Source organism: Anas platyrhynchos, chromosome 20 (assembly GCF_047663525.1).
Source record: "Anas platyrhynchos isolate ZD024472 breed Pekin duck chromosome 20, IASCAAS_PekinDuck_T2T, whole genome shotgun sequence".
In the NCBI taxonomy this organism is placed as follows: domain Eukaryota; kingdom Metazoa; phylum Chordata; class Aves; order Anseriformes; family Anatidae; genus Anas; species Anas platyrhynchos.
This window is the reverse complement of record NC_092606.1, coordinates 5,497,800-5,521,207: the sequence shown is the minus strand read 5'-3', so window position 1 is coordinate 5,521,207 and position 23,408 is coordinate 5,497,800. Positions and strand designations below refer to the sequence as shown.

General features: G+C 55.7%; 2 protein-coding genes across 5 annotated transcripts; both read left to right on the top strand.

Annotated features, from left to right (window-relative positions):
- On the top strand, nucleotides 1-12,876 carry WDR81 (WD repeat domain 81). Its single transcript, XM_027472104.3, has 11 exons — nucleotides 1-156; nucleotides 1,271-4,855; nucleotides 5,216-5,323; nucleotides 5,434-5,624; nucleotides 7,537-7,727; nucleotides 8,008-8,173; nucleotides 8,305-8,470; nucleotides 8,785-9,483; nucleotides 9,663-9,808; nucleotides 10,002-10,181; nucleotides 11,107-12,876. Exons 2-11 carry the CDS (start codon nucleotides 1,276-1,278, stop codon nucleotides 11,431-11,433), a joined length of 5,754 nt encoding a protein of 1,917 aa, XP_027327905.2. The 5' UTR covers nucleotides 1-156; nucleotides 1,271-1,275; the 3' UTR covers nucleotides 11,434-12,876.
- Nucleotides 12,630-21,609, top strand: SERPINF2 (serpin family F member 2). Of its 4 annotated transcripts, none has more exons than XM_072025973.1 (10): nucleotides 12,630-13,150; nucleotides 13,848-13,967; nucleotides 15,028-15,091; nucleotides 15,772-15,834; nucleotides 16,776-17,175; nucleotides 17,468-17,611; nucleotides 17,807-18,010; nucleotides 18,825-18,967; nucleotides 19,559-19,763; nucleotides 20,583-21,609. In XM_072025973.1, exons 1-10 carry the CDS (start codon nucleotides 12,630-12,632, stop codon nucleotides 20,906-20,908), a joined length of 2,190 nt encoding a protein of 729 aa, XP_071882074.1. In that variant the 3' UTR covers nucleotides 20,909-21,609. The 4 variants fall into 4 exon arrangements, with proteins under 4 accessions (XP_071882074.1, XP_071882073.1, XP_071882075.1 ...); XM_072025972.1 differs by having other exon boundaries at nucleotides 15,010-15,091; XM_072025974.1 differs by lacking the exon at nucleotides 12,630-13,150 and adding an exon at nucleotides 13,745-13,761.
- Nucleotides 21,610-23,408: the final 1,799 nt, after the last annotated feature.

Here is a 23,408-nt window from a genome sequence, read left to right as displayed (position 1 = left end):
CCCGTTGATACCCCGGGGTGGGGGGGTCCCGTTGTGCCCCCGTTTTTTTTGCCGCCCCCCCCCCCCCCCCAAATTATCCCGGCCGCATGTGACCGCCGTCACCTGACCAACATGGCCGGGGCCGCCCGCCGCCGCTGAGCCCGCTGCTGCCGCCAGGTAACGCCGGGAACGGCGGCAGCGGGGCCCCCCCCCGGGCCCTATATCCCCCCCCCCCCCCGGCCCTATAACCCCCCCCCCCGGTCCCTATATCCCCCCCCCCCCGGCCCTATAACCCCCCCCACCCCATCCCCGTACCCCCCGCACCGGCCCCATGGCCCCGTTCCCCCCCGTGCGCCCCCCCCCGGGTCCGTCTCGCCCCCCCCCGGGCCCGTTTCGCCCCCCCCAGGATGGTGGAGCCCCCCCCGGGTTTGGGGTCCTTTGGGGTCCTTTGGGGTTTTTTGTTTTTTTTTTGGGGTTCTTTGGGGTTCGGGATTTGCCCCCCCCCGGTGCTGCCTCTCCCTGCTCGCCCCCAGCCCAAAGGGCCCCGGGGGTGCTCGGTGCTTTGCCCCCCCCCCCCCCCCCCCCCCGTGCTCCCTGATACCGGCACTGAGGCTGCTGAGGGCCCCTTGTGCCCCCCCCTCCAGCCCCCTGCAGCCCCTCTCGGTCCCTTCTTGGCCCCCTCCATCCTTTCTTGGTTCCCTCCATCCCCATTTGGGTTCCCTCCATCCCTTCACAGCCCCTTCCATCCCCTCTCAGTCCTGTCCATCCCACCCCAGTCCCCTTCCATCCCCTGTGTCCCCTCCATCCCTTCTCAGTCCCCTTCCATTCCCTCTTGGTTCCCCTTCATCCCTTGTGTCCCCTCCATCCCTTCTTGGTCTCCCTCCATCCCCCATTCAGTCCCCTTCCATCCCCCCTCAATCCCCTTCCATCCCTTCTCAGTCCTTTCCATCCCCTCTTGGTTCCCCTCCATCCCCTCTCTGTCTCCTTCCATCCCCTGTGTCCCTTCCATCCCTTCTCGGTCTCTTCCATCTCCTCTTGGCCCCTCTCCATCTGTCCCCTTCCCTCCCTCCTTTCTCCCCTCCACCCCCTCTCAGCCCCCTCCATCCCTCCTCAACCCCTCCAGCTATCCTTTTAGGCCGCGCCCCTCCAAGCACCTTGGAGAACAAGAGGGAACCGGGGGGGGCTCCGGGGGCTCACCGGGACGATTTTGTGCTCCGTGGGGACGGTGGGGACAATGCCACGCTCCCCGTGCTCACCCCCAGCCCTTTTGGGGCCGCCTTCCCTCTCGCAGCCGCCATGGAGGCCTTCCTGCGGAGCGTGGAGAGGGACCTCAACATCGACCGCCGGCAGCTGGCGGCCGCCGCCGAGGGGACGCACGTCACGGCGCTGGTCCCCCAAAAATGGCTGGGCAGCCTGAAGGAACGCCGCGTGCTGCCCGGCCTGTGCCCGCGACCCGAAGGGCTGAGCGAGGTGGAGGTGAGGACGTTCCTCCAGCGCTCCGTGCAGAAGCTGCCGGCGGGCTGGACGCGGGTGGAGATCCACGGGTTGAGGAAGGAGCGCTTGGCGCAGCCCCTCCGCGTCCCTCCTGTCGTCGTCGAACCCCGAAATGGCGGCCCCGAGACGCTGCACGGCTTCATGCACCGCGTGGCCTCGCAGAATTACCGCAACCTTTGGGGCCGGGCTCACGGCCGCTACGTGCGGCCCTACCGGCACGCTCACGCGCCGCCCGCCGTGCTGGCCCTCGACGCTCTCCGGGCGGCCCTACAGAAGGCGTACGGCTGCCCCGTCCTCCCGGTGGGGAAAAACGTGCCCGGAGCTTCCCCTGCTAAGGAGAGCGCGGCGAGGGGCAGCCCCTCCTGCCCCAACGTCCTGCAAGCCGAGGCGCTGCTGGAGTCGGCCGAGATGCTGTATGTTGTCTACCCCTACGTGCAGTACTGCCTGCACGACATCGTCACCTTCAGCCCGGCCAAGCTGACCAACAGCCACGCCAAAATCCTCTTCCTCCTCTTCCACGTGCTGCAGGCCATGAGGGCCTGTCACCAGGCGGGGTTGGCTTGCGGTGCTTTCTCCCTGCACGACGTGGCGGTGGATGAGAAGCTCTGCAGCCGGCTCCGGGTGAATTTCAGGGAGTACGAGGGGCCCGGGAAGGAGGAAGCCAAGGTGGAGGCTGGGTTGGAGAGGCTGAGCGAGCAAAACGGCACCGGGGCACGAGAGGAGGCGGTGAGGTGCTCCACCTGCCAGAAGGAGCTCCGGGACCTGGTGTTGCAGTGGGTTCACGGGCGGGTGAGCAACTTCGACTACTTGATGCGTTTAAACAGCTTGGCTGGGAGGAGAATGGGAGACCCCAACTACCACCCGGTGCTCCCCTGGGTGGTGGACTTCACCACCAAAAACGGCAAGTTCAGGGACCTGAGGAAATCCAAATTCCGCCTCAACAAGGGGGACAAGCAGCTGGACTTCACCTACGAGATGACCAAGCAGGCGTTCGTGGCTGGCGGGTCAAGCGGGGAGCAGCTCCACGTCCCCCACCACATCTCCGACGTCCTCTCGGATATCACCTACTACGTGTACACGGCTCGGAGGACGCCCAAGTCGGTGCTGTGCTGCCACGTCAGGTCCCAGTGGGAGCCCAACGAGTACCCGGCCAGCATGGAGCGCATGCAGAGCTGGACCCCGGACGAATGCATCCCGGAGTTTTATACCGACCCCTCCATTTTCCGATCCATCCACCCAGACATGCCCGACCTGGACGTGCCGTCGTGGTGCAGCTCCTACGAGGAGTTCATCGAAGTCCACCGCATGCTGCTGGAGAGCCGGGAGGTGTCTCAGGACCTCCACCACTGGATCGACCTCACTTTCGGGTACAAGCTGCTGGGGAAGGACGCCGTCAAGGAGAAGAACGTCTGCCTCCACCTGGTAGACAACCACACGCACCTGACCACCTACGGGGTGGTGCAGCTCTTCGACCAGCCGCACCCCAGGCGCATGGTGGGACCTGCCTACACGCCCGCCGAAGCTCCGGCCATCGCTCGGCCCCTGCTGCAGAACATCAGGGAGGCCGTGGTTTTGGAGGACATCCAGGGCCCGGTGACCGACGCAGTGAACGGGCTGGTGCTGGAGGCTACTCCCAGCGAAACCACCTGGGCTGGTGAGAAATCCGTCGGCGGTGAGGATGATTTAGAGCAAGGCACGGAGGCCCTGGATTCGATTTCTGCACCAGGCAGGGCTCCTGATCAGCCCTGCCCCGCCGTGCCTGCAGCACAGCCCCCTGCCCTCCCTGCTTATGCTGCTGAAGGCAAGGCCTCGGGGGTCCGGCCCCTCCGCCGGAGCAAGGCGGGTGCTGTGGATCAGGCCGACAGGGAGGAGGTGAAGATCTCCCTGCCCGAAGGCTTCAATCCTCTCCAAGCCTTGGAAGAGCTGGAGAAATTGGACAATTTCTTGGTGAAAGGCTTGAGCAGCGAGATGCAGCTGATGGAGCAGCCCTGGGAGGAGCCGCTGCTGGGTCTCTCGGACCTCTTCCAGCGGGACATGCAGGCGCTGGGCATTTTGGTGGCTGAAATCATCTTTGCGCCGAGGATTCGCCCCTCGAAGCCCGACGCGTCCCTGCTGGAGCGGTTCCTGATGGTGCGCAACCTGTGCCGCTACCACCCCAAGGAGATCCCGGCCCCGCTGCAGCACGTGCTGCACGTCCTGCTGCAGCTCAGCGTGCCCGTGGAGAAGCTTCTCAAACCCAGGCTGGGCAAGGGCACGGTGCAGCTCTTCGAGTACAAACCCATCTCCCAGGGCCTGCCCCCGCCGTGTCCCACGCAGCTCCTCAGTCCCTTCAGCTCCATCGTCCCCTTCCCCACCTACTTCCCAGCTCTGCACAAGTTCATCTTCACCTACCAGGCGAAGAAGGTGGAGGACGAAGGTGAGGGTCGGGAGCTCGTTTTCCAGCTGTGGCAGCAGCTGGAGGGGATCCTTTCCGAAATCACTCCCGAAGGCTTGGAGATCCTCCTGCCCTTCGTGTTGTCCCTGATGTCCGAGGAGAACACCGCCGTCTACGCGGCGTGGTATCTCTTTGAGCCTATAGCCAAATCCCTCGGCCCAAAGAACGCCAATAAATACCTGCTGAAGCCACTGATCGGCGCCTACGAGACCCCCTGCTACCGCCACGGCAGGTTCTACCTCTACACGGACTGCTTCGTGGCCCAGCTGATCGTGCGCCTGGGCTTGCAGTCCTTCCTCCTCAACCTGCTGCCCCACATCCTGCAGATCCTCGTCGGCATCGAGAGCTCGCGGGAGGAGAGCAAATCCCTCCTCGGCGCGGCGGAGGACGACGAGAGCGGAGGGGGCAGCCCGGTGTCGTGCGTGTTCGGGGAGGAGATCAAGATGGACGTGGAGCACGGCTCCGCCGCCCTCGACCTCCTCGACTACACCTCCGGCGTCAGCTTCCACGACCAGGCTTACCTGCCCGAGGGCGAGGATTTCCAGAGCGGTCTCTACGTCGGGGAGTCCCTGCAGCCGCAGGAGCAGGAGCTGCTGAGCCTGGGGCGGCTGAGCGACAAGAGCAGCGCCAGCGAGGTGTCGCTGGGCGAGGACAGAGCCGCCGACGGCGACTCGCAGAAGGACAAGAGCAGCCTCAAGTCCGTGGACAGCAGCCAGGACCTGAAGCAGAGCGAGGAGTCGGAGGAGGAGGAGGAGGAGCGCGAGGACGAGGAGCACGAGGACGCGGCGGTCGAGGCGGAGCTGGCGGTGGCCGTGGATGGCGGCGCCGCTGGGGACGCTGGCGCCTCCGTGGATGTCACCCTGGCTGATGACAGCAGCGAGCCGGAGGATGGGGAGGGAGAGGAGCTGCCGGACCACTCGGATGACAAAGAGCAGAGCATACTCCTGGGTAAGGCCCCGCTGGGGTTTGGGCTCTCTGCTGGGTGTGGCAAAAAAACAGAAAAGCAGAGAGGGAGAGAAGGGGGGAGCCAGACCCGCTGTGGAGAGGTGGATCCAGATTTGGGGGTCTCTCTTGTCCCATCTCGGAGCCACCCTAAAGGTCCGATCCCGCTGAAGCGTGTGGACCTGGCATGGCTTTGGGGCTGCAGCAGGAGGCGTTTTGGGGTGAAAGCACGGCTTTCTGCAGTTTGCCAACAAACCAGAGACCTGGGGAGCCACCTGCGGGGCGGGCAGGGTCTGGGAAGCGCCGGGTGATAACCAATCTGTGCCTCGCCGGGCTCTGGCCTTGCGACTGTTTGTTGTTTTGCAGACACAGCCTGTAAGATGGTGAGGTGGCTCTCGGCCAAGCTGGGTCCCACCGTCACCTCCCGCTTCATCGCCAGGAACCTGCTCCGTCTGCTCACGTCCTGCTACGTGGGTAAGGTCTGCTCCTTACAGCCCGGGGTCCCCGGGGTGGGCTCTGCGGGGTGCCTCATGGCTGGGGCTTAGCCTGCTGCTGCTTCAGCTCGTGGTGTTGTCTCTGGGCAGGCCCCACCAGGCAGCAGTTTGTACCGAGCAGCGATGAGAACGGTCCCCTGAGCACGGGAAATATCTACCAGAAGCGGCCGGTGCTGGGAGATCAGGTGTCCAAGCCGGTGCTGGCCTGCCTGGTGCACGTGGCGTACCTGTACGGAGAGCCTGTCCTCACCTACCAGTACCTGCCCTACATCAGCTACCTGGTTAGTATCGCCTTCTCCTCCTCTTCTGGTCCGTGTCGGGGTGGGAGCTTTGTCCAGGTGGCCAAGGAGGGGAGAGGATGCCCAGAAAATGCGCTCCAGCCTCCTTCCTGAGAGCTGTGCTCAGCTGAACTCCCCCTGGGGCAGCGAGGGCTGAGCAGATCTCAATGTCAGAGTGTGCAGAGTGAGCCTTGGCAGGGAAGGGGCTGTGCTGGTGCAGCCGGGAGCGATGCTTTGAGCCCCTGCCACAAGCTCCAGGCTGCTTCCAGCCCAGGGCACGGCTGTGCACGGGGGCTTTGCTGCTCAGCGAGCCCAGGCCCCCGCGGATCTGCACCGAGCTGCAGGCTGCCGCAGCTCTTCCTTCCCCATTTCGGCAGTGGGCTTTCCCCGTCAGACCTTTTGCTGGCCCCCAGAGAAAAATATTCTCTTCTGCTTTGCGGAGCGAGCACGCTGAGATGGAGCTGCGACAACGGGCAGGCAGACTGTGGTGGGATTACTGGGGCGAGTGGTTTTACAGGGGATAGGCATCAAAGGAGTTTTTATCAACTGTATAAAAAAGCACTGGCAAGACTTCGAAAGTTTTCATTTTGAAATTCTGAGCTGCATGGCAAGAAGAAAGTGTGTGTGTGTGATGCAGCTGCTTGAAAAACAAACCATTTGTCATTTTTTTTCCTTTTTTTTTTTTTTTTTTTTTTGAATGGTTTAAGCAGGCTTATTTTTTCACATCGCTCCTTTTTAGCGGTTAGAAACACTCGGGCTACTGCTTGTTGTTCAAATGGAAAACCTCAATGGCTTTCGGATCGTTTCAACTCGCAGGGAAGGAGGCCACAGCTGCTCAGTTAAAGAAAACAAACAAAAAAAAAAAGCGCTGTCAGTTTTTCCAGCGTGGAAGGGGAGATTCTTAAGGGGGGGGGGAGGAAAAAAATCCTGTGTTTTTCAGCAAAATCACTCTCTGCCCAACTGCGCTCGCGGCTCCAGCTGCGCTGCTCTGCTCTGCTCAAGTTATTGCTCGGGGGTGATGGGGAGATGAACGCTCCTGTGAATAGCGTTTGGCAACCCGATATAAAAGCACTGAAAGCGGAGGGTCACGACTAGGATAAAGTCAGTCCTTCCCGGAGGATTTGGCAGCTATTTTGCGAGGGGAAGAGCCTCTGCGATGAGCTGGAAGATGGCAGGTGTACAAGAAGTAGAGTGGAAACCGGGAATTGCTTGCGGGTTTTGTTGTTGACTCTCTTCTCCTGGGCGTTTGGTTTGTCTAGGAGTTAGGAAAGAGAATCCAGACAAACCTTTTAGTCTTGCTGCTGGCACCGCGAGCTGCTTGGCGTTGCTGTAACCACCACGGGCACGACCTCAGCAAAAAAAGGATGCGCTCCTCTGCCTCGAGGAGCTGTTAGCAGCTGGGTTTCTCGAAGCTGGCAGGTTTGCCCGGGCTTTGTGCCTTGGATCTTTTCATGCAAGGACAGTTCCTCAGCAGTCTGCGCATCCAGGCGTGACGTGGCATGAGATGAAGGCGCTGGTTCTTGCTGCAAGACGCTCGACATAAGTTCCCCCTCCTCCTGTGCTGCCGAAGGATGCGGTGCCCAGGCTGGTGATGCTCTGGGCCAGTTCACGGTTGTCTGTCTCCCCTCTTGAGTTTCTCAGCCTCCAGGAGCGTTCTGCAGGGAGATGCCCTCCAGAAGACGTGCGCAATTTGGGGCTGTCCACTCCTCTCCAGGCTCCTTCTTTCTCCTTCCACCTGTCCTTTGGTTCAGGCTCACCCCTTGCGCTCCAGACCTGCGTTGCTGCTCAGGTTCCTCTCCCGCAGGCTGTGGCTGGTGCTGGGCTTTGAGGCTGAGCTCAGGCGATCCTGGGATCACCCTCGATGTGTCCTGCTGGGGACGTGGTGGCCCCGGCACTGGAGGGACTCCTTTTGCAGGTCGCACCCGGCGGTGGGTCCGGCGGTGGGCGGCTGAACAGCAGGAAGGAAGCAGGGCTGCTGGCCGCGGTGACGCTGGCGCAGAAGATCGTGGTGTGCCTGTCGGACACCACGCTCATGGACATCCTCCCCAAAATCAGCCAGGAGGTGCTGCTGCCGGTGCTGGGCTTCCTCACTTCACTGGCCGTCGGGTAAGTGCTGCAGTAAGCGGTGTCTTCAGCCACAGCTTGCACAACGCAAAATCTGGGGTGTGGAAGTGGTACTGTGATGCTCCGATGATTTTGGGGGATTGTGGGGCTGTGCCTGCCCAGGTGTGCACATCCTTGTGCTGGTCCGCAGTGTGTGCGTAGAGCTTGTGCTGCTGGAGAGCTGATAATGCCTGAAAACGTGATATGAGACAGGAGGTGGGAAGCAGAGGAGGGGAAAAGGGGTATGTGTAGGACAAGCTGGTAAAATGGATGTCCTCTTCAGTTTCCCCAGCGGTGCCCAGGCCCGCATCGTCCTGTGCGTTAAGACAATCAGCCTCATTGCCTTGATCTGCCTGCGGATCGGGCAGGAGATGGTGCAGCAGCACCTGAGCGACACGGTGAGGAACTTCTTCGGGGCCTTCTCGCTGCTGCAGGAGCTGCAGGACCAGGTCAGTGATGTGCGAGAGGTGCTCCCTACACCAGCACTGGTGTCAGCAGCGCCCAGCCCAGGCTGTGTGTGCGTGTCATTACGTGGTGACATCGTCTGATTTGGGGAATTTCACTGTCTTCTCCTGTCCAGGGATTGACGGCAGAGTCGCTGAGCAGCTGCGAGGTGCCGGTGATGGAGGTGCCCCTCTCGGATGGGAAGCTGCTGGCCCTGGACCCGGCGGTGCTGATGGAGTTACAGAAGGTGTTTAACCCTGAGATGGCCTACATCACCTACATCCCCTTCTCTTGCTTGCTAGGTACGGCTTGGCTCCCTCCTCCTGGGCTTTGCGAGAGCTCCTCGCTCTGTGCATGCGTGTGCGACCTCAATTGAACAGAAATCAGAGGGCAGAGGGCTGCTGGGGGAAACTCACAGCTTCTGCGTGGTGGCTTGGTCTGCTTGTGGTGTCGGGAACCCACCGGGACTTGAGGCTGCTTTGGCTGGGAACGGCGTTTTGGCTGCCTGGGGGGGCGTTGTGTTCGCGGCCCGGTGCTGCCCTCCCCGTTCTGTCGCTGATGGTAGGGAATGAATGCGAGGAAATCCCTTCCCTGGAGCCGTGCTGTCTCTTTCCAGGCGATGTCATCCGCACGGTTGTGCCCAACTGCTTGCTGGTTGAGAAGCTGGCCAGCCTCTACCTGGAAAACGTGAACCCAAAGAGCCTGCAGGCGGTCAGCCTCGAGCAAGTGCCGAGCGCGGTGGGCTCGGACCAGGACACGCGAGGATCCGAGCCGCCCCCCAGCCAGCAGGAGGACAGCCACTCCGGGACTTTCGGCAGCGTGCTGGTGGGGAACCGCATCCAGGTTCCTGTGGACACGCAGAGGGAAGGTCTGGGCTTGCTTCGCCTCGGTGCCGGCACCGACGGCTTTATGCCGAGCTCGTCCAGCGAGGAAAACGCTCTGAAGCACGACCTGCCCCGCAGCACCCACATGCTGTGCGGCAACTGGCTGGCCTACTGGCAGTACGAGATCGGGGTGAGCCAGCACGACCCCCGCTTCCACTTCCACCAGATCAAGCTGCAGAGTTTCTCAGGGCATTCGGGGGCCATCAAGTGCGTGGCGCCGCTGGGCAGCGAGGATTTCTTCCTCAGCGGCAGCAAGGACAAAACCGTCCGCCTCTGGCCCCTGTACAACTACGGGGACGGCACCAGCGAGGTGCCGCCGCGGTTCACCTACTCCGAGCACAAGAAGTCTGTTTTCTACGTGAGCCAGCTGGAGGCATCGCAGCACGTGGTGAGCTGCGACGGCACCGTGCACATCTGGGACCAGTTCACAGGTAGGGGCTGGGGGTGAACTGGTCCAGTCCTTAAAGACAGGAAGATTGATTATTGCGTGTTAAATACTGAATATTATATAAAAATTTTGATGGATTTTGCTAAAAAACAGAGTTTGGATATCTGCCGTGCAGCTTCTCCATACATTTACTGCTGTAAGTGACCCGTCGTGTTTTCACAGGCAAACTTCTCCGGACTTTTGACGAGTTAGACAACAAGGTCCCCATCACAGCTGTCACCACCATGCCACCTCCCTACCACAGCATCTCCGTGGCCAGCGCAGACTCCGTGCTGCGTTTCATTGACCACAGGAAGCCAGGCCTGCAGGTAGGGAGCCTGTTGCTTTGCAAGCCAGCCTCCTTCAGCCTTCCCCATGGCTTCCATATGCTTAGTAAAGCATTCCTTGCTGGTCCAAAGCCAGCTGTGATGACTCCACAGAAGCCCCAAGGTTTCCTGTCCCCTAAATTCCTAAATCCCCTAGACCTTTAGCCCCTTGGTAACTGGTCTCTCTCTCTTGCAGCATGAGTTTCGCCTGGCCAGTGGGGTGAGCGCCGGGCTCATCCGCTGCTTGGCTGTCAGCCCTAGCGGGCGCAGCGTTATGGCTGGCTTCTCCTCTGGTTTCATCGTGCTGCTGGACACCAGGACGGGACTCATCATGCGGGGGTGGCCTGCCCACGAGGGAGACATCCTGCAGATCAAGGTGAGAGGTTCAGCTGGGGGCAGCGGGGGGCTGCTCCATGGGCCCTGCTGGTCCGTGGAGGGTGTGTGGAGCATCCTGACGTGTGCTGCTTGGCACAGCTCACCTGCTCCATCCTTCAGGCTTTCCTCCAGCCCTTGCTGTGTCCTTAAGGGGCTGCTCAGGCTCTCCTGCCCCGTGGTTTGTGCTACAGGCAGGTGCTCTCAGTTCAACCTGTGCTGAACAGAGATCAGCCCTCCCAAGATCTGTATTGGGGCAGGGAGTAGCCACATGTCCTGTGAAGAGGCGAGCATGTTGCTTCTCCTCGGGGCTGTCAGCCCCTCTTGGAGAGTGTCGCTCTAATGAGTAACTCTTGTCCATATTTACCCATCCCCAGGGAGCAGCAATGGGGCTCCAGTGTCCTCGACCCAAACGCAGGTTAAGCAAAGTTCACCAGGGTGGGTTGTTTACCCTCTCACTAGCTCTGCTAATAAGCTCTCCAGGCTTCTATCTTAGCAATGTTTTCTACTGAGAGCTCCCCAGTTCCTTGTCCACAAGAAGGAAAATAACTTGGCGGGTGGTTTCACAGAGAGGGGAGACCACGTGAAAATCTCTTTACCCACTGTAGTAGAAAGAGATAATGAATGAGTTGAGTATCAGCAGCTTGTTAAGAAGGGAGGCAGCCCATCTCTTGGGCACTTTGAGTGGTGCTGGAGGAGTTCACCAGCAACCTGAGAGTCCTGGAGCTTGTGGTGTCCACCTGGACGCCTTGTGAATACTGCTCAGTACTCTCAGCTGCTTGGAAACGTCTGGGGCTGTCCTAGGGGATTGCAGTGAGACCGTTGGACTGTTGGCAGCTACCTGCTGGTAGCTTTTCCAGCATTTCCAGGGTGGGTTTGGGAACCTTTACTGCAACAGTGTTGGTTCACTGGCGCTTCATCTCCACCAGGCTGCAGAGGGCAATGTGCTGATCAGCTCCTCTTCGGATCATTCCCTGACCGTCTGGAAGGAACTGGAGCAGAAACCTTTGCACCACTACAAATCTGCATCCGAACCCATCCACGCATTCGACCTGTACGGCAACGAAGTGGTCACGGGCACCGTGGCCAACAAGATCGGTGTCTACTCCATGCTGGAGTCCTCAGCCCTGCCCATCAGCACGACCAAGCTGAGCTCGGAAAATTTCCGGGGTACTCTGACCAGCCTGGCGGTGCTGCCCACAAAATGCCACCTCCTGCTGGGTTCGGACAACGGCGTGATACGCCTCCTGGCATAGCAGCCCCAGCCCAGGAGCTTGTGGCCGTCCCACAGCTCCGGTTTGTAGAGCTGAAAGCCGGCAGAGCCGCTCGCAGAAGAGGCAGGGTTAGGTGTTCCTGAACGGACGGTGCAGGGGGGAGGTGTACTCGTCGGTGAGCACTTGGTAAAGCATCTCTAACCTCTTTCTCTATCTTTAAAAAAAAGAAAAAAAAAAAAAAGAAAAGGAAAAGCCATAACTGAGAAACCTCCACTGCTGCTGGGAGAAGTACTGGGTGTTGTAGGTCACTGTCACCCCTGCAGAGAGGCCTGGAGCTTTCTGTACCACGTGTGCCTGATTCCCAGGGGACTGTGAGTTGCCCTCCAGAGAAATGTGGACCACGGGTGTCCTCCTTCCTTCCATTAGGGGGTAAGAGGTAGCCCTCGACACAAATACAACAGTTTAGCTACTGCCATCTGCACTTACCCTGCGCACTCCGCCCCGACCAGCTGAACAATCTTACTGGGATGGGGTAGGTGGGCACTGCTGCGTGGTGCCAGGCTTATCCTCCTCCTCTGGTCTGTGGGTTCGAGGCCCAGAGGATGCACTCTGTTAACTCGAGGTTCTGCTGTCCAAGTGGGAGCCTGTTTGGGAGGAGGAGAGGTTAACTGGAGCACTCCTGTTGCCTTACTGGTCCCAGTGCCAGGTAGGAAGGCAGGTGAGCCAAGGCAGGAGCCTCGTGTCTGCCCCACGGGTTCATTTGGGAATGAGCTGCTGCAGAGGGATTGTTTGGGATGTGACCCTCTGGAGAGGCCAGAACTAGGTGCTTCCAGCAGGGATTTTGCTTCTGGAGTAGAAAGGTGGGGATGGATTGTTGCTGGTTCCTGCCCCGGCAGCACTGCATCCCGTAATTACCAGCGGGGTGAGGAGTGCTGCGTGCTGTGCGTTGGCAGAGGTTCTCAAGCAATTCCCTTTCTCATCCTCTCTCCTCTCCTTTGTGCTGGTGACTCCCGGGGAAGACAGAGCAGCAGAAGGGTGCTCAGTTCTGCCCCTTCTCACAACCCAGCACGGTCCCCTTCTGGCCTCCCCTTTGGGGCAGCCCTGTTTGCTCCCACTCCTCTGTAACCCAAAGGTGAGGACAACGCTCTTTGACCCGGCAGCAGGAGCAGTTGCCTCACTTCTCTTACAGCGCTTTTCCCATCCATCCTTCAGCCTAAGTCAGAGCCAGTATCGGGGGAATGGGAAGCTCTTGGGCAGAGGAGGAGCCTGCTGTGAGTTGTCCTGGAAGGGGAAAGGGCTTCCCCCAGCTGCCAGTCCCTCCGAGCCAGGGAGCTGGGCAGGCTGCCCTCCGCTTCCAGGAGGGTTGGGGAGCTGAGCGCTTGGTCCTGGCTATCCTGACCCAAGGGGAGCTCTCAGTCCCGCGTTGCCTATTAACCATTTGCAATAGATGTAAATATTTACTTCTAATAAACTCTTTGAAAGAGATGTGCAGAAGTGTCTGGGGGGAGCGCTTGGTGCCGGGCTGGGTGCGCTGGGGGGGCCCGGGTGGCTCAGTGCGTTGGCTGCAGCTCTGCACTCAGGCACCACTCGTGGTCCTGGACGAGGGATGCTGCGAAGATGCCCTGGCCCTAAGGTCGGACTGCTGCACAGGGCTTGGATCTGCTTTCCGAGGAGAAGAAGCTCCCTGTGTTGCAGTGCCACGTCCCGAGGGAGTTTCGGGTTGCAGAGCACGGCTCCAGCCCCGTTCCCACTGCCTGGGGTGAGTTTGGAAACCGTGAGCTGGCACGGGGGAAGGATGATTGCAACTCCTGCAATCCTTAGGAAGTCAGGCTGAGGACGTGGCCGTATCCCATGCTGGGAAGCATCACTTATTTCTGCATGCGGCACAAAACAGGACAGCACTGCTGGAGTTCTGCCTGTCCCCGGGACTTTTCCTCCATCCCTGAGCAGTGCCTGCGCTGCGGGGCCAGCTGCTGCCAGGGCTCTGGTTCCTGCTGTGCCCCAGGGAGGCAGCAGCTGCTCTCAGATGCCCACCCTGCATGGGCCATGGCCACGGGGCCCTGGGCACCTGCTCGCTGTTAAAACCCGTGCCTGGTGCTCGCTGCAGCTGGGCTGCGGGGAGGAAACAGCTGAGGCTTCCCGCAAAGAGATTCCCAAACCAGAGAGAGCCCCGTGGCAGTAAATACCAAGCCCTATGTTATCACTGGAGTTACGAATAAGAGGGTGCATTCCCAGCACAGGGAGCGCACGGAAAGCAGAGCCTGGACAGCTGACTTCTCCCACCGGCAGAAATAAAGTTTCAGAGCTGATAAACCCAAGGTTAACGCTGTTTTGAAGGTACAGCAGCACAAAGCGTCTCCCCATCTCCAGGTACACCCCAGACTCACTCTTCTGCCCCAAACAAATGTTTAACCGGATGCTGTAAGTCAATATTTGCTTGCCAAATTCCCAAACAGGGGGGTGGTGCTGAAGGTCGCTCTCGGTGGGTCGGAGGGCTGGGCAAGAGGCTGTGCCCCACGCAGAGCCATCGGCCGGGCCAAAGCAGGTGCCAGCTCCAACGTGGACACCAACAACAGGTAAGGGGCAGGCAGAGGAGGATTTGATGAGAAACGGGGGCATTTCCAAGGAGCAATAGTGCTTTCCTGGGGGAGGGTGTAAACTGGCAGGGAGTTAAAGGACGGACGCTACAAAGTATGGGGTGTTTGGGTGTTTGGGGTCGTACGTGGCTGCAGGATTTGGGGTGAGGGGGAATGACGTGGTCTCAAGTTTTGCTGCTGGAAAAGCGCGGAAAGCAGCCCCAGGAATTAAGCACACAGCAACCACGGCAATGCCTGGGTTGCGGATGGAAGGTCCACGATAAGAGGGGTTTTTGAGAAGAGGGGTTACGTCTGTTGGAGCAGGAAAAGTAGCTGGTTGAAGCGGTGGCCAGGGGGAGGGTGGGGTTTCATCCACGGCCCTGGGAGCTCCCCCTGTCCTGTCCTGGAACTGAAGCTCAGGGGTGGGAGAGGCCGGGTTTGCCGGCAAAGGGGGAAGGCAAGTGCTGGGAAGGGGAGGACTCTCTATTCCCGGACTAATTGCTGATAAATTGCGCTGCTATCGTGCTTCCTACCTGCAAATTCCCTCCCAGGCAGCACTTGCTGAGTGCCTGTGGCCCCGTAGAGGCAGGTGGGTATCCCTTATCCGAAAAGCTGGGGCACAGCTGGCAAAAGGACGCCGTGCCCACACCTCGGTGCTGTGCACAGGGAAGGAGCAGAGGCTCTTGTCTTCTCCCAGAGGCACAATGTGTGTAGGGCTGATTAGGGAAACACCATTTGCAATCCAGATGAACGAGGGTTTTGGGGTCAGAAATGCAGTTTCCAAGCAGGAAAGTGTCGTGCAAGAGCCTGGCTGTGGTTACAGCCCTGCTCCGCCACCGGTCCCCTGTTCCTCTCTGATTTCTCTGCCTTGGCGTTGGAGCCAGGAGTCCTGTGTTGTTTCTTTGCAGCATTGTTCATCTCCCTACTGCTTTCTGCAAGCTCCTGCGCCAACCTGTTTGGCCAGGTTGATAATTTTCTCCCTGTAGACCTGAATAAGCTCAGCTTGCTGCTGCCAGGCAGCTGGAAATAACTCCTCTCTCAGCTGGTCCTTCTGTTCCAGAAATATGGTGTTGCTCTGGGGGCTGTTGCTGCTCTGCCTATCTGCTCTGCACACTCAGCTACGGGTAAGTCGCTCCCCTCCCGTGGTTTTGGAGCCTCTCCTGGCCAGCCAAAAGGGCAAAGGCAGCGAGGTTGGGCTCCAGCCTCTGGGGCAAATACTGCCTGATGTTACTGTGTGAGCTGTGGAGGACATTGCTCCCCTGCTATGGTGTTAGCTTGTGCCCCAGCGCAGGAAGGTTTCTGATCTGCCTTTCCCTATCTAAAATGTTGGTGAACGTTCCCATTACTCAAGGGGATTTCTGTCGAAAATCTTTAGAAACTTGGCTTCAGTTGTATTTAGTGACCATGACATTCAGGGGTTAATAGGACATTGTTTTATGACTTTTTTTTTCCCCTCTGTTTTAAATCTGGATCCCTTTCAGATCTGAGATTGCAAAACCGACTAAAGAATACATTATTTCATACCCTTCTTACCCAGTCCCTCTCTAAACAAACCCAGCAGCATTTGCAGCCTCTCCCAGCTCCTGCTCATGTCCACGTCCCCTCTACGGACCCCGCTGTCCCCATTTCTGCACCCTAAATCCCCTGCTACAGCCACACGAGCACCTCAGGACTGCCACAGCCAAGCTGCTGCCGGCTTCTGACCTGACCCCACGGGACTGTGCTAGGAGTAGGGGCGGAGAAGACCGACTGGAAATTCAGAGGAAATTTGTCTGGGACCTGACTTTACTGTTTTTCTTTCCAGCTCCCTTTGGCTCAGGCCAGTGAGCAGCAGCGCCTCTCCTTAGACGAGGTTGTGAAGCTGAAGGTAAGCAGCCACTGGTCCCATCCCAGGGACTTGCTCTTACGCCGTGTGCTTGCAGCAGTTTTCCAGGGTGAGTCCGGGCAGTGCAAGCTGGCAGTGGCAGTGCAAGAAGCCCATTTCGTGCTGATTTCCCTCCCTGTCTCACCCGCTGCTGCTGCCGTTGTGTTGGATGCTCCAGCCCAGGTAGCTGGGCAGCAGGGAGTAAATGTCAGCAGCTGATTGTGCAAGGACTGGCAGGTGAATTATTTCTCTTCTGACTGCTAAGGGAGGGTGAGGAAAACAACTGGATGTGAGGGTGAGAAGGAGAGAGGCTCGTGGCTGAGCAGCAGAGGAATGTCATCCAAACGCTGGGGAGAACAGGGAGATCTGAGGCAAAAGCACATGTTTAAGGCCCTGCAAATATAAGGACAATAGCAGCAGTGCTATAGTCGGAAGCTTAGACAAGTGGAAAATGAGGATTTTGGAAAGAAAAGCAATGGAATAAAACAGACGAGTCAAGAGGAGACAGATGCCTGGAGGAGGATCTGAGCCAGAACGGATCAAGGCTGTGACAGCAGCAGAGGGTGCTGACCGATGCACGAGGCAGATCCGCAGTCCCGAAATATGTGAGGGGAGGAGGTGAAAGCAAGGTTGAGGAGGATGGATCCATGAACAGCGAAGGCACGGGGCAGGTGCTGAGCAGGTGGCAGCTCCTGGCCCCGCAGCAGGTCATTTACCAGGCAGAGGGGGAACCACTGCAAGCCCCCGACTCGAGGCCATTCTCCTGGCATAAAAACATTCTGGTTTCCAACCTTACGGAGGTGCCGTTAACCTCAAGGTTAAACCATAAATCGGAGCAAGGCTGCCACGAGAGCAGAGAAATCAGAGTTTTTCTCAGCCCAAACCCAGCAGGGAGGCAGTGCTCCTGCTCTCCCACTGCTCTACCCTTCTCGTTTCTCCCCCAGGACCTGAAAGGAGATGGAGAGGTAGCGTCTGCTCTGCCGGGAGCCCCACCAGATGCGAAGCTGTCAGACACCTGGGAGGAGACCTATGGACACACGTCACCTTTCCCCACCACCCCAGAAGGAATCAAGAATGATGAGAGCCCTGAAGATACGGCCAGAGCTGGGGCTGGGAACTGTCACGGAGAGGAACCGGCTGGGGAAGTCCTCTCTTCTGAAGAGGATGGAGAGGATGAAGACAACCAAAGCTGTGACATAACCTGGAAGAAGAGCCAGAGGCTAGCAAGCGGGCTGATGAAATTCAGCATCGATCTCCTGAGAGAGGTCCAGCAGGAGAACGACAGAAGCAACGTGATCCTGTCTCCCCTCAGCATCGCCCTCGCCTTGTCCCACCTGGCACTGGGTAAATTCCTTGCTGCAAAACCAGTCTTCTCCTTTCCATGCACCCCCTCCTGAAGGCACCAGGAGCCAGCGTGCAAAACGCTGCACTTTCCACTTAAACCCACTCCTGCAGCTTTAATTAGGGTCTGTTACAATTAAAGCTGCTCTCTGCGGTCTGTGTTGAGGTTCCTCCTCTCCCATTTCTCCAGCATCTTTTGTAAGGCACCCTATTTTTCTAAAAGGAGGCAGTGACAGTAATATCCCTCTTTTCCCCTACATGGGCATGAACTAACGGAAATTTGCCTTTGCTTTAGGAGCAGCAAACCAGACTGAGAAGCACCTGCTGGAGGCGATACACCTGGAATCCGTGCCCTGTCTCCACCACCTGCTGAGCGCCCTTCGCCGAAGGCTGGCAGAAGCCACGCTCAGCCTCGCGTCGCGGGTGTACCTGCAGAAAGGTGAGAGCTGGCTCAGGTGCTCCCTAAATAGGTGGGATAAAACTCCCAGAGTGACAGAGAGAGAGATGGAAGCGTGCTGCTGTCCTGGGGACATGTTTCTGTCTCCCTAAGTGCTTCCCCTGGGGAGCATCATGCCTACCGAGCACATTTTTTCAAGGTATGGTGACCTCCTATGGAATTCTTCCTCTCTGCTAGGATTGGAGGTGAAAGAGAAGTTCCTGGAGGATTCAGAGAAATTCTATGGGGCAAAGCCCGTCAGCCTTTCTGGGAGCAGTGAGGATGACCTCGAGGCCATAAACCAGTGGGTAAAGGAGGCAACTAATGGGCAAATCCCCACCTTCCTGCAGCAGCTCCCTGGAAACACGGTGATGCTCTTGCTCAATGCAATCCATTTCCATGGTGAGCTCCACGGGCCTTCCTTTTCAAGCCTGATCATCTCGAGGAATAGTTAGAAATCTAGTTTTCTGCCAACGCTGTAGTTGAATGGCATCTCTTTTTATTGCTTCCTGCTAGTCAATCTGCTTGTTCTTTTCTTGTGCATCTGCCGTTCCTCTTGCTTTGATTTCTTTACAGTAATGATTCCCAACTCTTTCACATGTGCTGAAAACGTTGCTTGACTGTAGAGGCAGGTGGAACCTGTGGTATTTTTGCATCCTGGTTCAGGATCCCAGGCAGCAGCACATCACTGCTCATCTTAACCAAAGCAGGTCACACGCAGCCCGCTGCACACCAACCATCCAGCTTGCAGGCAGCTCCTGTGGCTTTATTTCTGACTACAGCGCGGTGGTCAGGCACGGCTTCCTCTTTTAACTCCCCGAGAGCTGTGCATCAAAGACCAAATGCTTCCAGGGTAAATCTGCAAATATTTTTAGCTTGGTTTTGGAGCACCCGTTTCACTGTACACAACGCTTTTCATTTTTTCAAAGCATTTCACAAGCAGACATGGCTTTATCTTCATAGCCTTCGGTAATCTCCCACGCTGAGGCATGAGGATTAATCCCAGTTCCCTTTGTTATCCCTTAGTCCCTCTCTGGAAGATAAGGGCTTCCTGTTGTCAGGGTTCCTCCAGCCTTTGTACCGATTTCCCTGCATTTCTACTGGCCTGGTCTCTATCTGCCTTGTCTGAGAACTCGCGATAGGAGCGTCAGCGAGGCAGTTTGTGTTTTCCTACCCAAACGTACCTTCACTGAATTCCCAACTTTTATTTCGATAGGGTTTTGGAGGAATAAGTTTGATGCTGCCTTCACTTCACCAGATGTATTCCACCTCGACGATGATTTTGTGGTCTCAGTTGAGATGATGAAAGCCCAGAGGTACTCCCTGAGCTGGTTCACACTGGAGTCCCACGACGTTCAGGTAGGGCTCCCTAAAAGTACTGAAGGTTTTGATTGGAATTTCCTCTTCCTATTTTATTTCACTGACTGCAAATGTTCTCTTCAAAATACAAATGCTTTTTAACAAGAATAGCACACGCACAATTTTAATAAGCATCCTTTGTCCTTGCTTCAAGCAAGAATGTTGAACTTTTGCTCTCAGTCTCTTGGAAAAAAAACACAGCCATTCCTACTAAGTGAAAATTAATATAAATTAATATAATTTTAAAGCTCTAAGTTAAAATGAATGAGAAAATGTGGAAAGGAGTTTCCCTAAACACTGCACTGTTGGAATCCTTCAGGAACCAGCTACTGCAAGTGTGGGTACAATGTTTGTACATGTAAGCTTCCACCCTGCCATGTTTAATCTTTACCAGTCAGTGGCTAAATCCTAAAATCCGATGCTGTTATTCCAACAAGCTTTCTCCCCAAAAGAACTCAGGCACCTTCCCAACAGGTTGTTTTTGTCCTACAGCTACACTGGCTGTGTAGACAAATCAGAAAAAGAATACACTAAAAATGTGTTTTTCTCGACTTTCCTTCTATAAATTCTTCTGGTTGCTTTTCTTTCCAGGTGGCCAAGTTTCCCTTTAAGGGTAACGTGAGTTTTGTGGTCATTGTACCGCACCAGTACAGCTGGAACGCCACTCACGTGCTGGAGAGCTTCCCCTACAGACAGCTATGCACGCTTTTCCCCGAAGAGGTGCCCACCACAGTGAAGATGCCCAAAATGAAATTGGATTACCAGCTGGAACTCAGCAACGTTCTCAGTCAAATGGGTAAGGCTCTAACAGGATTTGGGCAGAATAAGCAAATCTGATCAATCTGTATGGCATCTGTTCACTAGCACTAAAAACTACCAGCCTTGTTTCGAAAGCTGTGCCTCACAGCTTTGCTCCAGATAACATCCAAATCCCCTCATTTCTTATTCCTCTCCTCTTCCTTACTCTCTGCTTGCTTAGCACCAACTGTTTTGCTCTAACGAGATGATGCTATAGGGAAGGCAGCCTTTCTCACTTCCTCAAAATCTTTATGAGCTCTTCCTATTCCCCTATTTGTAGCCAAGACCAGCTTCCCGCTGTGTGCAACTTTCTTTGTCATTTAAAATGGTGCAGGACATGTAAATTGACGAGAGAATGCAGATCACAAAACCTGGAATTGAGAGCTTATTGAAATTAAATACTATCCACTGAATCTCTAGAGGAGAATAACTTAAGTTTACTTTTTTTGTAAATTGCTTTAAAAAAAAAAATCTCCTCTGTAAAACTGTTTCCAGCCTAACAGGAAGGAGACTTCAGACTTGCTGTTGCTTTTTAAGGAAGGCCTTAAGTTCTGACACCACTGCTCTAAAAGAGGTGGACTAACACGTAAAAACTGCTCTGGTTTTGGCACCCTCAGCTCTTCGTACTGTGAGGGACTGGAGAACCTGGTTGGACTGCAGCTTTTATTGTGGTTGCCTTCCAGTTCTCCAGTCCTCAGTGCTGGACAACGTGCATAACAAGGAATCAGGGAACTGCTTTTAGAATTCAATTTTTGAGGAAAATTGCAGTCAGTGGCACCAAATGGGACAGGCTAATTTAAGTTTAATTTCTCCATAGGCCTCCAGGAGCTGTTCACAAACCCAAACCTCCAGAAGATCTCAGATGAGTCTCTTTTTGTATCCAGTATCCAACATCAGTCCAGCCTGGAGCTCAAAGAAGACGGGGTGGAAGGATCTGCTGCTACCAGCGTTGTGATATCACGCTCGCTCTCAGCCTTCAACCTTGACCGGCCCTTTCTCTTCATCATCTTTGAAGAAGAACTGGGCATCCCGCTTTTTATAGGCAGTGTCCAGAACCCTAACCCCAACGCTGCTCCCCAGCTAAAAGAGCTACGACGCTCAGCTGCTGCAAAAGATGACAAGGGGTACCCCATGCCCAAATAAGAGAGGAGCAGAGCCTAAGCAACCTGGGACTGCCACCTGGCCCTCTGGACCTGCTAAGAGGGGTCTCCTGTCACTGGAGACCTCCCTTCGAGGCCACAGAAGGCAATTCCTTGCTTGTTTTCCTTTACAGATCCCTAGAGACCGGCCCTGGGATATCCCATTCCAGCCCTGAGAAGCTTTTCCTGGCTGAGGTTCCCCTCTGTTGAGCCTGAAAAGCTTGGTCTGCCTCTCAGGCCTGGAAGGGAGGCTTCTTTGTCCCCAGACTCTTATTAGAGTCCTTATTAAGCTCTTATTAGAGTCCCCCATAGCCCGGAATTATCATTAGCATCTGGCAGCTTGGACAGCAGCCAGGGATATTAATATGGTTCTTCCTTCCGCAGTTCCTGTGAACATGCATTCCTCAAAGTGTTCCTCTAAAAACTATCTGTGCCCACCTAGAAAATGACCTCTAAATCATCTGGAGTAGCACCCAGTTGTCTGCCCTGGGATGAGGCAGAGCCCTTTCAGACATTGCCTTTTCCCCGCTCCTTGGCTGTTGGGGTCTACAGCGAGGGAAACCCCTTTGGATCCTTACCTCCAGTCCTTTTCCTGAGAAATTCTGGGTTCTTGAATAATGCTAGATTTTTCATGGCCTATTTTATAAAGCATTTTTTTTTTAGTAATTTTTATGTTGGCAGAATAATAAAGAGTAAAGCAGAAGATGTTTGCTTAAGGTGTTACATTGAAAGACCAAACTGAGAATGGAAGTAGGCAAGCAACTTGAATAACTGCAAAGATTAGGAGAAAAAAAAATACTCCGGGCATTAAAGACACAAAGATAGGAGGGGATTTGCAAAGGACCTGCTGCTTGCTATACCTTGTCACAGATGCTAATGGGGAGTCCAATAAGCTTTGGGCATCTCACTTGCAGAGTTAGTTTGCAAAATGCGTTTGACTCACTTGTTCAGCGCTGCCTTTGTGAAAAGAGCAGAATTTCTTGAACAGAGCATGAGCTGAGCAGTGCTGGGACCAGGAGGGTATTTTGCCTGTGAACAGCAGTGCACTGATAAGCAGAGATATGGCAGGCCTTAACCTTTCCCTGGAGCAAAACCTGACCCCTGATGACAGCTGCCAAGAGATTCGAAGATGTCGATTCGGCATCTGTCTGGGAATTGGTGGTCTGCTGGAATACTTGTGGCTCCACAGCACAATCCTATGAATGTCTGCAAAGGTTTCCAGGGAAAGAAAGGGCAGACTGTGATGCCTGTAGCTGAATGTCAGTGCTTTCACCCTGCTGTTGCAAAAGGCAATGTCTTGTACTGCTTCACTAGTGTCTGAGATGGGCACAACTCCCTAGCTCCTTGTTCAGATGTAGCTTACTCCAGATGTGCACTGCTATCATTAGGGATCCTTGGGAACCCTCCACCCCAGCAATCCATCCCCTACTACGTAAAAAGGTCAGACTAACTCACCGTTGCCTGCCATGCTGCAGCTATTTCTGTATAAAACCACGGCTGGCCGTAGCAGATTCCGCTTCTGAACTCCCTCAGCTTCTGGGTAGAAAGTATGGTGCTCTGTTTTTGTGAAATAGCAGTTACAGAGCATGAGGGCCATCCTTCTGGCAGTGTTTTCCTAACTCGGGAAGTCTGCCTTCCCTCAAAGGAAGGCGCAGAATGCTTCTGGGAGCCTCCGTCCCTGAATAGTCTGCACCATCTGCTGGAATAAGAGAAGGACTGACTCACTAACCATGAATTTCAGGGACGCGGGAGACTTTGGGGAATAAAAAGTACTGGCTCAAACCTGCAATTACACATTTCTAGTCGTCTAAAAGGGGAAAAATGGCTAAAGATAATGCCTACCCCTGTAACCAATGCAGTGACACGCACCCTTCAAAAAGAGGGTGTAATTATGGGGCCATATAATTCTAACAAGTAAACCCACAAGAATCCATCCCTACTATATGGGCATAGCTCTAGCCCACAGGAACATTTTAGCTCACTTATTTATACAGATTCATTCCTAACGTTCAGAAATACCATCCCATGCCTTAGGTAAGTCTTGCTTTGGATAATACAACCTCAGCACTTAACTCCCTAAGTTCTACTCTGTTGCACTGCAACCTGTGCAAAATTGGAAGCACGAGTCTTCCTTTTCATGCCTCTGCCCTCCACTTCCCCCTCTTCTATAAAGTTTTTTCTCCCTGTTCTCAGGTTCCTGAACAGCATTAGTTCTTACTCCCTATTTTCCTTCTTTCTGCCATCCCTCCTCCTCCAAGGTATTCTTGTCAAACTCTTAATTTCACCGTATTTGTCAGTACAGCAGCACTCCATGGCTGTGCTTTGCCGAACAAATGAGCAGTTACACCTACCTTACGATTCTTTTCACTCCACTGACTCTGCAAAAGAGGCAGCTTGTAAAATGCAAAGTAATATTAATGTCTCCGCTCAGGAACTTCCACTTCGCTTTGCTAAGCTTTCATTTTGACTGAGCTCTGTTCTGAAGAGACACGACTAGCACTGGG

Coding starts and splice junctions, on each gene's coding strand:
- WDR81 (XM_027472104.3), top strand. CDS start 1,276: ATGGAGGCCTTCCTGCGGAGCGTGGAGAGGGACCTCAACATCGACCGC. Junction 8,471..8,784: donor CCCCTTCTCTTGCTTGCTAG/GTACGGCTTGGC, acceptor GTCTCTTTCCAG/GCGATGTCATCCGCACGGTT. Junction 9,484..9,662: donor CATCTGGGACCAGTTCACAG/GTAGGGGCTGGG, acceptor GTGTTTTCACAG/GCAAACTTCTCCGGACTTTT.
- SERPINF2 (XM_072025972.1), top strand. CDS start 12,630: ATGGGAAGCTCTTGGGCAGAGGAGGAGCCTGCTGTGAGTTGTCCTGGA. Junction 17,612..17,806: donor GCGGGTGTACCTGCAGAAAG/GTGAGAGCTGGC, acceptor CCTCTCTGCTAG/GATTGGAGGTGAAAGAGAAG. Junction 18,968..19,558: donor TGGAGTCCCACGACGTTCAG/GTAGGGCTCCCT, acceptor TTTTCTTTCCAG/GTGGCCAAGTTTCCCTTTAA.